Source organism: Galeopterus variegatus, unplaced genomic scaffold (genome assembly GCF_000696425.1).
Source record: "Galeopterus variegatus unplaced genomic scaffold, G_variegatus-3.0.2 Scaffold4926, whole genome shotgun sequence".
In the NCBI taxonomy this organism is placed as follows: Eukaryota; Metazoa; Chordata; class Mammalia; order Dermoptera; family Cynocephalidae; genus Galeopterus; species Galeopterus variegatus.
In genome coordinates this window covers 41,907-55,247 of record NW_007731037.1, presented here as the reverse complement: position 1 = coordinate 55,247, position 13,341 = coordinate 41,907, and the positions used below count along the sequence as shown (strand labels likewise).

At 37.6% G+C, this 13,341-nt stretch overlaps 1 protein-coding gene across 1 annotated transcript in view; it reads right to left on the bottom strand.

The window, feature by feature from the left end:
* The window catches only part of PIR (pirin (iron-binding nuclear protein)), a 44,394-nt gene that overhangs the window by 4,107 nt on the left and 26,946 nt on the right, over positions 1–13,341 (bottom strand). Inside the window, exon 4 of the mRNA XM_008588622.1 lies at positions 6,946–7,028. Within this exon, the coding sequence (XP_008586844.1) occupies positions 6,946–7,028 (83 nt within the window). The remainder of the gene's footprint in view (positions 1–6,945; positions 7,029–13,341) is intronic.

The window sequence follows — 13,341 nt, the reverse complement described above, 5'->3', positions numbered from 1 at the left end:
CAGTGTTGCCCCCGTACCGGACCGGGGACCAGCAACGGGATCGCAACCCTCGGCGTTGCTCCCGCACCTCGCTCAGCCAGTGAGTGGGAACCAGTCCGCATGTGGGATCCGAACCCTCGGGCGGGAGCGCCGCCGCGCTTCCCAAGCGGCGCACTATCCAGTGCGCCACCGGGCCAGCCCAAGATTATATTACTTTTGACATTTATTACTATTAATGTAAAATATGCCCCAGAAATATTGCGCTAAATGAAACCTTATAAAAAGAGCATCCAAGGGACATCTGCTCAGGCAAATTTCTCTTCCAAAGGATCCTGTTATGTTAAAGTCTCTAACAGATTTTGTTTAGAATTAAGGATTAGATTTTTTTTTACTGAAGCTGAAAAAAAAATTAATGACAATATGCAGTGCTAGTGTGGATGTAGGGAAAGATACACTCTCATATATCATTTGGGAGATTTTAAATTGGTGCAGTAATCCTTCTAGAGAGCAATTTGACCACATGGTTCAAACTCCCAATATTGCTGATGTCCTCTGATCCAGTAACGCCTGTTTCAGAATTATAGAGTAGGGGAATAATCAATTTCACACAGTTTATTGTAGCACTATTTATCAAAGGAAAAACTGGAAACAGTTCTTTAATAATGAGGCATTGATTAAATAATTATGATATGTTTATAAGATGAAATATCATATGGCCTTTAAAATTCACTTTCTCAACAAATATTTAAGTGTGGAATAAAATGTCAATAATATATGATATTTTTTTTAAATATCACAAAATGGTATATAGTATGATTTTCACTTTTAGGGAAATCGAAAAATCACATATTGAGAAGTTAAGGGAGAAACATACCAAAATGTTAACACTGGTTATTTCTGAGTAATAAGAATTAAGGAGAATTTTATTTTCTTCTTTATCTTTTCTGTATTTTTAAAAATTTGCTACAATAATTTTAAAAATTAAAAAGAAATATAAAATATAGATTTTTTAAAGTTTGTGTTTGGGTAATCGTTTTATAATTGAATGCATTTCAGGTTTAACAATCGTTAGATCATTTCATTATATTAAATTATTTAAATACTTTAAGTAATTAACATGTTATAACTGTAAGAGTCCTATCTTTATTAAAATTATACATATATCACATATATAAGCTTTTCAATAAATTTACTTATTAGAAATTGATGCTGTGATTTGGAATTAAGGAGAACTGTAGTTCTGTCAGAGGTGAATTACACACATACTTAGCTATGTGTGGTGCTTTGTGCTCTGACAACTTAGGTAAGCTGGGATGACGTGGTGGTTAGTTGTGGTGCAGGGAAAGACAGGACAAAAAGGTCAGAGGTGCTGGTAGGTTCCAGCTTGTCCTCATTCTCCTCCATACCATATCCAGCTCTTCTTCCTGACTGCTAAACCTGCTGACCAAAAGCAGCCCTAGATCCATCCCCAGACACGTGGCTGCAGAACTGCAGATTTCTGCCCTAGACCCCTCCGTCTGTTTCCTTTTGGTGGCCTCACGTTAGTGAGTAGATGTGTCTGCATTTCAGATGAAATGGTTGGTGACTTCTCTGATTCTTCAACTACAGCTTTGCTACTTTATTTCCACAGCTCCTCCCATATGTAAATATTCCCTCTCAGACACCCCAAAACAACAGCTCCAGCTGAACCCAGCCCCCAGCCTGCTAACCACACAAGCAACCCAAAACACCATCAGAAAAACTCTCCACCACACTTGTGAGAAATAAATCATTGCTGATTTAAGCCACAATTTCGTTACTCACTAACAGACAGCTGGACACTATGTGTATCTTTTGAGGCTTCTCTTAGGTTTGTCTAATTTAGGAGAAGTCAATAAATAAAGCCAGAATGATCATGCACTTTACAAGGAAACCGTCAAAATTTTGAAAACTTCACCAATATCCTAATAATATAGCATACTTGTAAATATATGACAAAGTATACTATATCTTACTATATCATATATTTAAATACTTCTAATACAAAGCTCTTTAATTAGAAATCATTCCAATGTTACTAGCCCCAGAATATTTATTGCTAGATTCAAAAAATTAATAATTACTTAATCTTCCATGTATTTAATAAAAACTGCCATATTTTACAGGACTGAAATTTGTTTCTCCCCTACCTTCAACTAAAAAAAAAAATTAAATGGGAAAGTAGGATAGAATGGTTTCTTCCAAAGACTTAATTTACTCCCTTACAGTCCCAGGGCTGGTGTCACTTTATACACTCAGTCGATGCTTTAATCACCTCCTCACATTTAAAAAATACCTCTGTTTAACCATTCCCAGGCCTATTTTATTTATGCAACACCTTATCTAGCTATAACCCAACTAGCTGTCAAAACATGCAAATGTGAGCCCAGCTGAAAATCAAAGAGTAACCATAAAAATGTTTCTGCTAATTCAGATTTTAAACCCAGGTGTCATAAAGCCCATATACTAAATACTACTCCTCCACTTTTATCATAGACCCTCACTTGATCCCTACTTACTCTTGCTTTATAAATAATTCTAACAATTAGGCTTTGTGGTTATCAATCTGTAAGAGATTCAAAGCTGGAAGACAGGAAAGCACTACTGTATAACAACACAAGAAAACTGTCAGCTTAATATCCATGATGGAAATGAAAAAATAACTATGAAAAAGAGGCAGAGGAGTTTAAAAATTAGTCTAGGACCACTTAGTGTAGGAGCAAGCAAGCCTTGAAGATATCATCACATTTTATAGCTCAGGACAATGATTAATATACATGCTGATGACCCAAAGTTATGAGTAAATTAAATTATGCATAATATAATCTAAGCCCACAGGAAAGGGGGAGGTTTCTATTTAAAATTTTTTTCCCTATGTGATATTTAAGTGACTAAAAATTTGACAAAGAAAAAACTTCAGTTACCACAAAAGATTCTCTAAGGGTTTAGGAGTGGTGAAATTTTAGTGTGATACAAGAAGCATTTGAAAGAAAAGTATCTCAGAAAAATGGTTGCGATCATTGGTACTACATCACTTATAAGTTGATCTGAAAGAGAATGCCACTTAATAGTGTTCTGTGATGTTGGCTTTTTTTGTCAGGGGCAGGGAGACATAAGTTGAGTTGTAGGGTGAGGAAGTAGGGGAGGAAAGATTAGGGGTTAAGAGAAAAGAGGAGCTGTGCTGACGCCTCAGGATGAAAGTTTCTGAATTCAGAGAGTGACAAGCACGCCCTGTAGATTACACATTTTGGAATGATAAAGTTTTAAAAATAAAAGCCTTGCTCCTTTTGATATTACTCACATAAAATGAGAAATTATTAAACTGCTGGGAGTCGAGGAGTTTGGTTTTCTACCATTTCAGAAGTATGGAGGATGGTTCAACCTTCTTTTAATGACTTTTCCACAAATTTAACCTTTGAGTGGCCCCTTCTCCTCTAATCTAAAGCAGATCTGTTTCATGTCTTTTTCTTTTTTTAAATGGGTCATTTTTTCTTTCTTTAACTAGCCTCCTTGGGTGAAATCTGATCATCTTTCTGGATATTCAGTAGCATACTGATGTGGTTGAAAGTCCCAGTTGCTGTCATCTTGAAAAGTCCTTGTCTGTGGTGACCTTGTCTAGGGTGTGAAATGATGAAAATCAGCAAAAGCAAATAGAATGAGAGAACTGTTTAAGACATGAGTCTTTGTGTGGCTCTAAGTCAATGCTTTTATGGGATTTGATAAAACAAACAAACAAACAAACAAACAAACAAACAAACAAAACATACAAAGGTACCAGAGCATGTTTAATTACCCCAACTAAAATTCATGATGTTTTGGGCCCAGACCAGTCTTTCACTTTGGTGCACCTTCTCAGTATTCCTGGTACAGAGTTAGACCCTTCTAGGTTTACTTAATAATTTACTTTTTAAAATTGCTCTTGTTATTCCATAAGTATTATTGCTAAGATATGTCTTGAGTTCCACTGATATTAACAAGAAATGATCAAAGCCCAGATGAAAGTTATATGATTCATTTAACGTGATGGTAACTTCTAAACTACGAGTATCTATCCGGTTTGTTTGACTGGTTATAAATATAAAACTTGAGATGGCAGTAAACCTAAGGGCATGCTTTTGCTTCAATAACATTCTTTATAGTGATATATTACCTGAAAAAATTACCAGAAAGAATCTGAGTTTTAGCATGTAATTATTCCTATTAGATTTCATTGTTTACATTTCTTGGGCAATAGAAAGATAAAACAATAAACTGTTATCAGTTTTTTAAAAAAATAGCGGTTTATTTCATCATAAAATTTTACATATAAATAGGCAAAAAAGTTGTCTCTAACTTTAACAGGGTGTTTTGTTTTATTCCTGTCTTTCAATGTTTATTTTAATCAAATGTTACATTTAAATGTCCAGAATAACCTGGGGTTGATTCCAATCTCTAAGAACTCTGAAAGAGTTAAATCCATTTTGAAACCATTGTTGTGGTTTGGGCTTTCTGCAAAAAGTCAAAGGGTCTAGCATAAAAACTCTTGAATCTCGCATAAACCAAGCCCCCCTGCCGTTGCTATCCAGTATTTCAGACTCAGGAATAATCGTCACAGAAGGCAATGCACCCTCTGAGTAAGGAAGTCAGGGGTCCCTGCAGGCCGGCATGTGCTGGCCTGACATGGGTCAAATAAATGCTAGGATGGAGCAGGGAAACCTGGGCCAGAGAGAAGGTGTGATTCTCTATGTCATGCCTTCCTAGCCCTCCTCTCCTGCCCTGCAGATTGGCCACCCTAGAAGAAACTGCCAATACTGCTGGTCAACCATGAAGATGGATGTGACGTGGAGGACGCAGAAATGAGTAGTGAAGAAGAACAGAGCCAAAAGAAAACCAGGGAACAAATCAGCTCCTCGTTCTGGACCACAATTTAGTGCAAATGAGATTAAGGTAGCACTAGGAAGTCACGTCTTCCTTCTTTATCGAATTCTCAAGCTTAGGCTAGTTCTAAGTAAGAATAACCCTGGCTTGGAGCCTGAGTGAGGCAGGGTCCTTTAGGGCCTTTTTCTTATAAGTACTTCGTGCTAACCAATTGTGCAACTGGAGCTTCCCTTAGGGCCTTTTTCTACCTATAGCAACTGTTATGTGCCCTAAGCCTTCTGGCCTAAGGTATGAATCCTCATTAGGTAATGTGTGTGATATGACTATCTGTTAAATTAGGTGTTTGGATAGTAAACTTTCCAGCTACCATCATTGGGCACCTACAATGTATTAGACCAGGGACTGGCAAACTTTTTCTGTAAAGGCTTTGAAGGTCATCTAGTCTCTGTCACAACTACTCAAGTCTGAAAGAATGGTGGGAAAGAATCCACAGACAACGCATAAATGAATGGGTATGGCTGTGGCCCAATAAAAGTTTATTTATTAAAGCAGGTTTGAATTTGGCCTATTTTTGGTCTATTTGGACATAATTTACTGACTCTCGTGCTAGATCTGGAGTAGACCCTTAACTTACATAATCTCAAATATTCTTTCCAGCAATCTCATGCAGTTGGTGTCATTACTTCAATTTTGCAGACAAAGAAACTGAAACTCAGAGAAGTTTAGAAACATGTCCAAAGTCACATAGCTAATTAGTGGCAGAGCCAAGCTTCAAACCTTGACAATCTCTTTTCTATTGTCATCTAAGGGGGACTTTCTACTGTCCTGTGGATATAAGTGACACATACCCCCTTTAAATTTTTTTACATATAAATTTTTCGTAGAAATCTTTATAAGGCTTTGATGGCTCAGGCTATGCTCACACACAGCTACAGTTACAGAATTGCTGCCCGTGGAGCCAGGAGCGTGGCTTGCCCAGCGATGGAGGGTTTCGGCTGACTCTTTTCTATCCTGGTTACCCCTGTCCTGGCTCCCTTCATCACTCCTTCTGGTGTTCCATTGCAGCTGCCAAATCCTTAGTATGTGCAACGTGCAGAAGAACTGAAGTCTGCCAAGTTAAGCCATATAATGTAACGAACTAATCTGATATCAGTAGGTTTTGGTCTATGTGCCTCCTTCCTGTATTGGGATGAAATACGTGAAATTGCCATTTTGTAGGTCAAAAGTGGCAGTTTCATACGGTTCAACCTAATATTAGAGAGCACAGACCTTGAGATATGCATTTTTTCTGGTGCTTACGAGGTTTTTCCTTTGGCAGGTGAGCTGCCAGGAAAGTAGGCTAAAATATAATAATTCCTCAAATCCACTGTGTTCTATAATAACAGAGTCAGTCAGGCTGCCTCTCCACCAGTCACCTGCACACTGAAATAGTTTTCATTCCCACTTTTCAAAATTCATCTTTTCAGGAGCTTTTGCACAATTGTCTCCTCAGTCCTCTTTGTTAGAATGACACAAAGCAGTCAGACTGGCTCAATAGACCCACAAGATGGTGAGTGAATTACCAAGGGGAATGAAACAGACGTGAGAAAAAAACTTGCAAACCTGGGAAAAAAACCTGCCAAGACTCCTAAAATATCAGAAACTTTACTTAAAAAGCAGGGATTCATCACAAATGGACAATGAAACACATTATGTACTCCTCTCAGTTCAAAATGGGGATTACTTGCAAAGGGCTCTATGACTATGCATGCAGATTTATATTTATACTTCTAGAGGGCTGATCCACTTTCACTCATGCTAAAAACAAAATAAATCAATTCTATAAAGAAAGAAAATTAAGGGACAATGAGGATGTGTTGCCTCCAGATTCAAATTTCTAGGGACTTTAGATGATTCCTGAAGGTGAGCAATCAATATAGTTAAAACTTTAAAATAAACCAATAGAAATTAATGGAAGGGGTTGATAAGCTTGTGGTATAATTTCTTTCTCAAGGGAGAGACAGAATGTGCAGCAATATGGGAGATTTAGGCATTTTCCTGGAAACTAGTAGAAAGCGCAAGTTGAGAAAATTAAAAATTTTTAATACTTACCTTGTTCTCCACCTGGACACTGTCACCTTCACCGAGCACTGCTGTGTGATGAGGTTCTATTTTTTGTTGTGCATCATCAGGCCCTGCAAAAAAAGATAACCCACTGACTTTAATACTAATACAGTACATTTATCATATGGTTACATATTTGGTTAACTACATAGCACCATAATATTAATTTTGGGTTTTCTGGGAGGATCAAACTCTGGACCTTGGTGTTATCAGCACCAAGCTCTAACCATATAACATTAATTTCAATTTCAGTAATAACAGGTTTAGAAAAATCTCCTTAAATCTCTTGGTTAATTGTATTTGCTACTATTAAAGTCTGAAGCTGGTTGGTTTTCAGTGTAGAAAAGTACAGGGAGGTGAATCCTGTATTATGTTCTCATTTACACTTTTAATGTCAGGCCCGAATAGTTCAATAGATAAGCAAAGTCCTTGTCATAACGTGCTCATAAGAATGTTTCCTTGGGTAAATTATAAATGTTATAAGAACTAAGTATACTTAGGGAAATTAATGTCATCATTAATTCATTTCAACAGATATGAGGATACTTCAAAAAACTCATGGAAAGATTTATATTATCTTGTAGTTCTATTTTTCCACCAACTTTTTGAAGTACCCTCATATTTATCGAGCTCCTACAATTGCCTAGTACTATGGGGAAATACAAAGGTGTACAAAGCAGATTCCTTGCATACCAATAATTGAAAATCCCATCTGGGCAAATTAAACATATATGCACAAAATAATCAGAGAATAATTCAACTGAAAAATAAGTAAGCTGGATAGCTTTTAAGCAATAGCTAATGAATTATGAACAAGGCCCAGTTCTAGATGTTGTGGAGAGGTCTTCAGGATGGATGTTTCCATTCCTTCTATACTGAGACTCACAGATGAAATAATACAAATGAAATTGTCTCTTCAAGACAACAATAAATTAATAAACAAAGTTTAATAACAGAACAGGGGCCGTAGGGGCTCATCCAGGTCTAGAGGCCCCAGGGATTAGTTGTGGAGGAGATAAGACTCAGTTGGAGTTCTGCAGGATTAGATAGACCTGCAAGAGACAAAGCTGGGAAGAAGGGCGTTCTAGACAAGAGGACAGATCATGCAAAGTTAGTGTATGGGCATTTCTGGGGAAACGGTGAACCTTCTACCATTACTGGAACATTTTTCTGGGAAGAATAATGGAAGTATAGGCTGTCTTTGGATCAAGGAAAGACTTGAAAGTCATGCTTATCCATATAAAATCGAGAGCTCTTGAGGAGGGTGTGTGTGGCGGGGAGGGAAATGGTCAGATCTGTGTCAGAGAAATAACTCTGGAAGCAGAGCACAGAATAAATTGAAAGGGGGCAAGACTGAAGTGAGGGTAAGTTGTTAGGAGTTTGCTGTAACAGTCCAAGTGGAAATGAATTACAGTCTGAACTGGTAGAATGGAAACAGAAAGAGATGGATTTGAGAGGTGGAGTTGAGAAAGAATCTAAAGGATTTAGCAACAGTGGGAGAGAGAAGAGCCTACTGTGATTCTCACCAGGAGCAGAAGACTGTAGTGACCTGAAGATTCCAACAGCAGCTCTGCAAGAGGAGGCTGGAGAATGGAAAGGCCAAAGTCGGCTAGAACAGCCACAGGAGGCCGGAAAGGGGGAGATTTGGGCTGGGTCTTTCAGTTGGGTAAAAACCAAACATATGAGAGAAGATTCCAAATTCGGTGGTGAGCAGCCCAAAAAGATGTCTAAGGGAATACACCTGCATGACATTTTGGGTTATAAATAAGGGCATTCACCTGACATGTTGGGGGTTATTGGGAAAATATAAGGAAAATGGTCAGGGCCCCTCCGATGTTCAGTCTTGCCGAGCATCTGAGGTGGGTATGCGCGTGTGCACGGGTGTTCCTTGTTATTGTCCAACGTCATTGCGCATGTGCATCCTGGTTGTGTTTTTTTTTTTTTGGGCTATGGATTTGAGTATAAAGGATTAAAGGCGCAGATGCACGAAGCTTCTAGAGGATGCTCCAGGAAGACATATTAGGTTGACCGCTCCTAGCTCTGAATAAAGCCCATTATTTCTTCACCCATGGCTCCAAGGACCTTTTCCTATTACCTAATTCATAGACCTGCATGTGGAGGGTTTGTGACCCAGTCTGGACAACGGGCTCGAGGGGTCTGTGAGACCGAGCCCTAGCTCTTCATGAGGTAAAGCTGAACAACCAATAAGGAAGTGGTTATTTAAATGAAAACAGCCTGAGTAATTATTATAGAAACAGAAACATAATTTGTAAATTTGGGGCATAGGGGAGTCCAAACATAATTATATTTTCTAGAGAAGTCCTTCTTACCTCCACTTTGGAAATAACCTATATGAGGCAGCAGGGTTCATTCTGATGCTTGCAAACATGAAATAGGATTCTAACAGAGCAGGAGTTCTTAACCTGGAATCAATGTGCTTCCAAGGGGTCTGTGGATAGAATTTAGGGCATGTGTGGACTTGGATGGAAGATAAATTACATGTATATTTTCACTAACACCTAATTGAAATGTATCTTTTCCTTCAATCATGAATGTAGCCAACAAACCACAGTAGTATTAGTTAGATATCGATGCCTTTGTGTCCAATAGAAATCACAGATGCTTTAAAATCACACTGCAGTGTTGTAGATATCTCAAAATATAGTTTATGTTAATCATTGCTTAGAATTTAGAGTAGACATACTGCCAGATCATGTTATTTCAAATGTCATTAGGGAAGCACACATATAACCATATCATAAACTTCTTATTTTAACATTTTAATAACTGCACTGAATTTAAAAACATTATTTGGGAGGAGGGGGCACTGGCAGATATCATAAGGGTCCATGGCCCAAAAAAGATCAAGAATCTATATCCCAGAAGCAGTGGTATGCAGGTAAGTGTTTAACAACTGGTGTTTGGGGATGGGGGGTGATCTGATTTGTAGTGTGTGCCAATTCCACAGTGTAAACACTCCCACTGTGGCCAATTTCAAAGTACCAATGTGCTGTCAGGGAAGAGGTGCACAACCAGCTCCTGCAAGATTCAGGTCAACAAAAGTCATGGAAGTGAATGACAGAACTTCGTTGCTTTTCCACTTATGCAGGGGTTTGGCAATAGAGAGGTCTGGGAGTTGAAGAATCTTTAACTGTGATATGGAGCAACGTTTTATTAAGTGTGCTTTACTGAGATCCCCTGCGAGCAATGAATGTCTTTATCTTCAACTAATTCACACATACCCACGTGATCCACAACTGGCCCCTAATTTTGTCATGCAGGATGTTTCATGATACATAGACCAAAACAGTTTATAACCCCCTTCACTACTTTTTAATAGAGTGAGCTAACAAGGGACAGTGTTTAAAAATAATGCTGAATTGGTATTTCTCTGCATTCCCTATCAGAGCAGCTTGCTTGACTGCAGTGTTCATTGGTCTATGAGGAAATCTTAATTTAGAAACAAAGAGTTCAGCTTGTCCAAAGAGCTCTAATCCTAACTTTATCTGGGATGCAATTTCTGCCCGTTCTCCTTGCAATCGCTGTGCTGATACTGAAGACACCATTTGAAAAGCTCCACCCTAAGGTAAACCTTTCTTACAGGCACTGGAGTCAGCTTTCCAGGTTAATAACAATTGTAAGTGTAACTTAGCTTCTGTATTATTATAGGAAATGTTTAAAACAGGGTCACAGAAAGCAAAGACTGATTCCATCTTCATTTCCAGGTCATTTCTATGATATTTCATCCATCTGGTTATCTCCTGAACCTAAAATAAGTCTCAAAGAAAATATATCTTATTGTTGCTGACTACTTTCAATTATAAATAGAGCCAAATCAGATAATAAATAGTTTCCATTGGGAATCTTTGCCAACAATGTTAAATTTAATAATGCAGTCAAGGAAAATTTAACTGAAAACAATTTAATTGCAATTTTTATTCCCTAAACAGTCACAAAAGGGCAAGATATGGGCATGTGTTCCTTAACGATGGGGTCATGTTTTGAGAAATATGTCATTGTGCAAACATCATGGAGAGTACTTATACAAACCTAGATGGTACAGCCTGCTGCATACCTAGACTATGTGATATAGCCTACTGTTCCTACGTGAGTAATGTGTTGTGTAATGACATTATGATGGCTACAGTGTCAATGGGTGATAAAAACTTTCCAGCTCCATTGTAATCTCATGGGATCACCATCATATATGCAGCCCATCGTTCACCAAAACATCATTATGTGGCACATGACTGTACTTTAAAACCTATTTTAAAGTGGATGCTGCATGTTCACTGTGTAATTGTTATACAACTTTTCTGCAAATGCCATCTTTCCTTTTTCTTTTTTTCTCTTTATAAGAAGTGCTGTGCCACCTACTGTCTCTTTCACACATTCTGGTTCTTCCATTACAGATTTTTTTTTTTTTAAAGATGACCAGTAAGGGGATCTTAACCCTTGACGTGGTGTTGTCAGCACCACGCTCTCCCAAAGTGAGCCAACTGGCCATCCCTATATAGGGATCCGAACCCTTGGCCTTGGTGTTATCAGCCCTGTACTCTCCCAAGTGAGCCACAGGAAGCCCTACCACTACAGATTTTGATATCATTGATTTCATATGTATAGTCGAAGACCTATTATGATGCAGTTAAGATTGTTAATTGAGAAAGTCAAACTGCCTCAAACATTTTATATAAATAAAAGTGTAAATGTGCATTCGTTTGCAAATTTTTCTAAATACAGTTAAGGTGGGTCTGCTGATTGGATTGAAGCACCGTCCTCCTTTTTAAAGCATACCCACAATGCACCACCTAAATCCCTCTAGTTTGTTATGGTTTCCTCTAATCTTTTACAGTCATTTCTCCCACACAAATTCAAAGGCATTTGCTTTAGCAATTCACTTTTACAAAGCATTTGACTTAGTTGTTCTAGAAATACCAACTCTCTTTTCACACTTATTTCATTAATTTGCAGTGTTTAAGTGAATTACATAATTGCAATTATTGGTGCAACTGGCATAAACATTTGAGAACAAGCACAACTGCTTTCAAGTCCACTTCAGCTCAGCTGGTAGGAGTAGCAATGGGCAGGTAGACCAGGCAGGAGCATCATCCTGGGTATTCTTCTCAAGGTATTCATTGTGGCATGAAGAGCACTGGTCATCCCAGTTAGCTGCGTAAGTGGAGGTCAATTAAGAGGGCCTCTGGTGTACATATGTGTTTCCCCATCTTTATTGTAAGATCCAGGACCATGTCAAATTTCTTAATACCACCCAGAACCAGAAGCAAAAGGTTGAGCACAAAGCATGAATAATTACTTATTTAAATAAGTTTGAAACATTTTACTGCCTTTGTAAGTTGGTTAGCTGTCATTTCAATAATCATAGGATTTTTAGATTTCTGAATACATTTTCTAAGCACCAACATTATATTTGATATTGGTCCTTCTATAAGACTGGTATTCAAGCTGAGAAACTAACTGTACCTTGCTTCAAGGATATAGTACATAAACTCTTCTACTCTTTTGATTTCTGCATTAATGTGTAATATAATTTTCATCATGGCTGCAGTGAAGGGATTCAGCACTAGTATCTGTGGGATCTATTGATTTTCTGACCATGCAGTTTTTATTTCTTTTGATTTTTCTTTTTATTATATGCTGAGACCTGGTCAAAGGACTTTTTGCCTCAGTGAAAGATTGCTGTCAAAGGCAGGTCTGTCTGTCTGTCTCTCTCACTCTGCTGCATAATTTTTAAAGCTATGATTCAAGAGTTAGCTTAGAAGGCTCGCCATTTCTGAAAAAAGCAAACATATCAAAAATTAAGATCCCTGAAAAGCATAAAATGAATACTATCAAATGAATCTCCAATAAATACTTTATTTTAATAAGAAAGTGCTAATTCCACTTGTCTTATTTTAGTTCCGTTAACTCCTTTTCTTCAGGGTGTCTGTAGTCAAACTAAAACCACCAATGTCCATCTTTTAGGTACTTCCTGTGTCAATATTTTAATAGCCTTCCTAAATTATCATTTTATGTGGTCTCCCTAGATTATTTTCTCAACCCAAATTGTGGTCTATTTATGCCAGCTTGATACACTAGGTATACATATTTATAACATCTTTTTTAATGGATCAGAGGTGCTTGACATTTGGAAAAAGACAATTACTTGCTATCAATTCCTGCCATCTGTGGTTGGTTGGTGTATCCTAGTTTTATAAGCAAGATAAAATTAAGGCAGTAAAGTCAGAAAGCATTTTTGGGATTCTCTATAGATTTTATTCTTTTTTAAAATTTATTTTTATTAATATTATTATGTTTTTACATTCTTTTTTTTTTTTTTTCCTTTTTGTCTTTTTTCGTGACCGGCAACCGATCGCAACCCTCAGT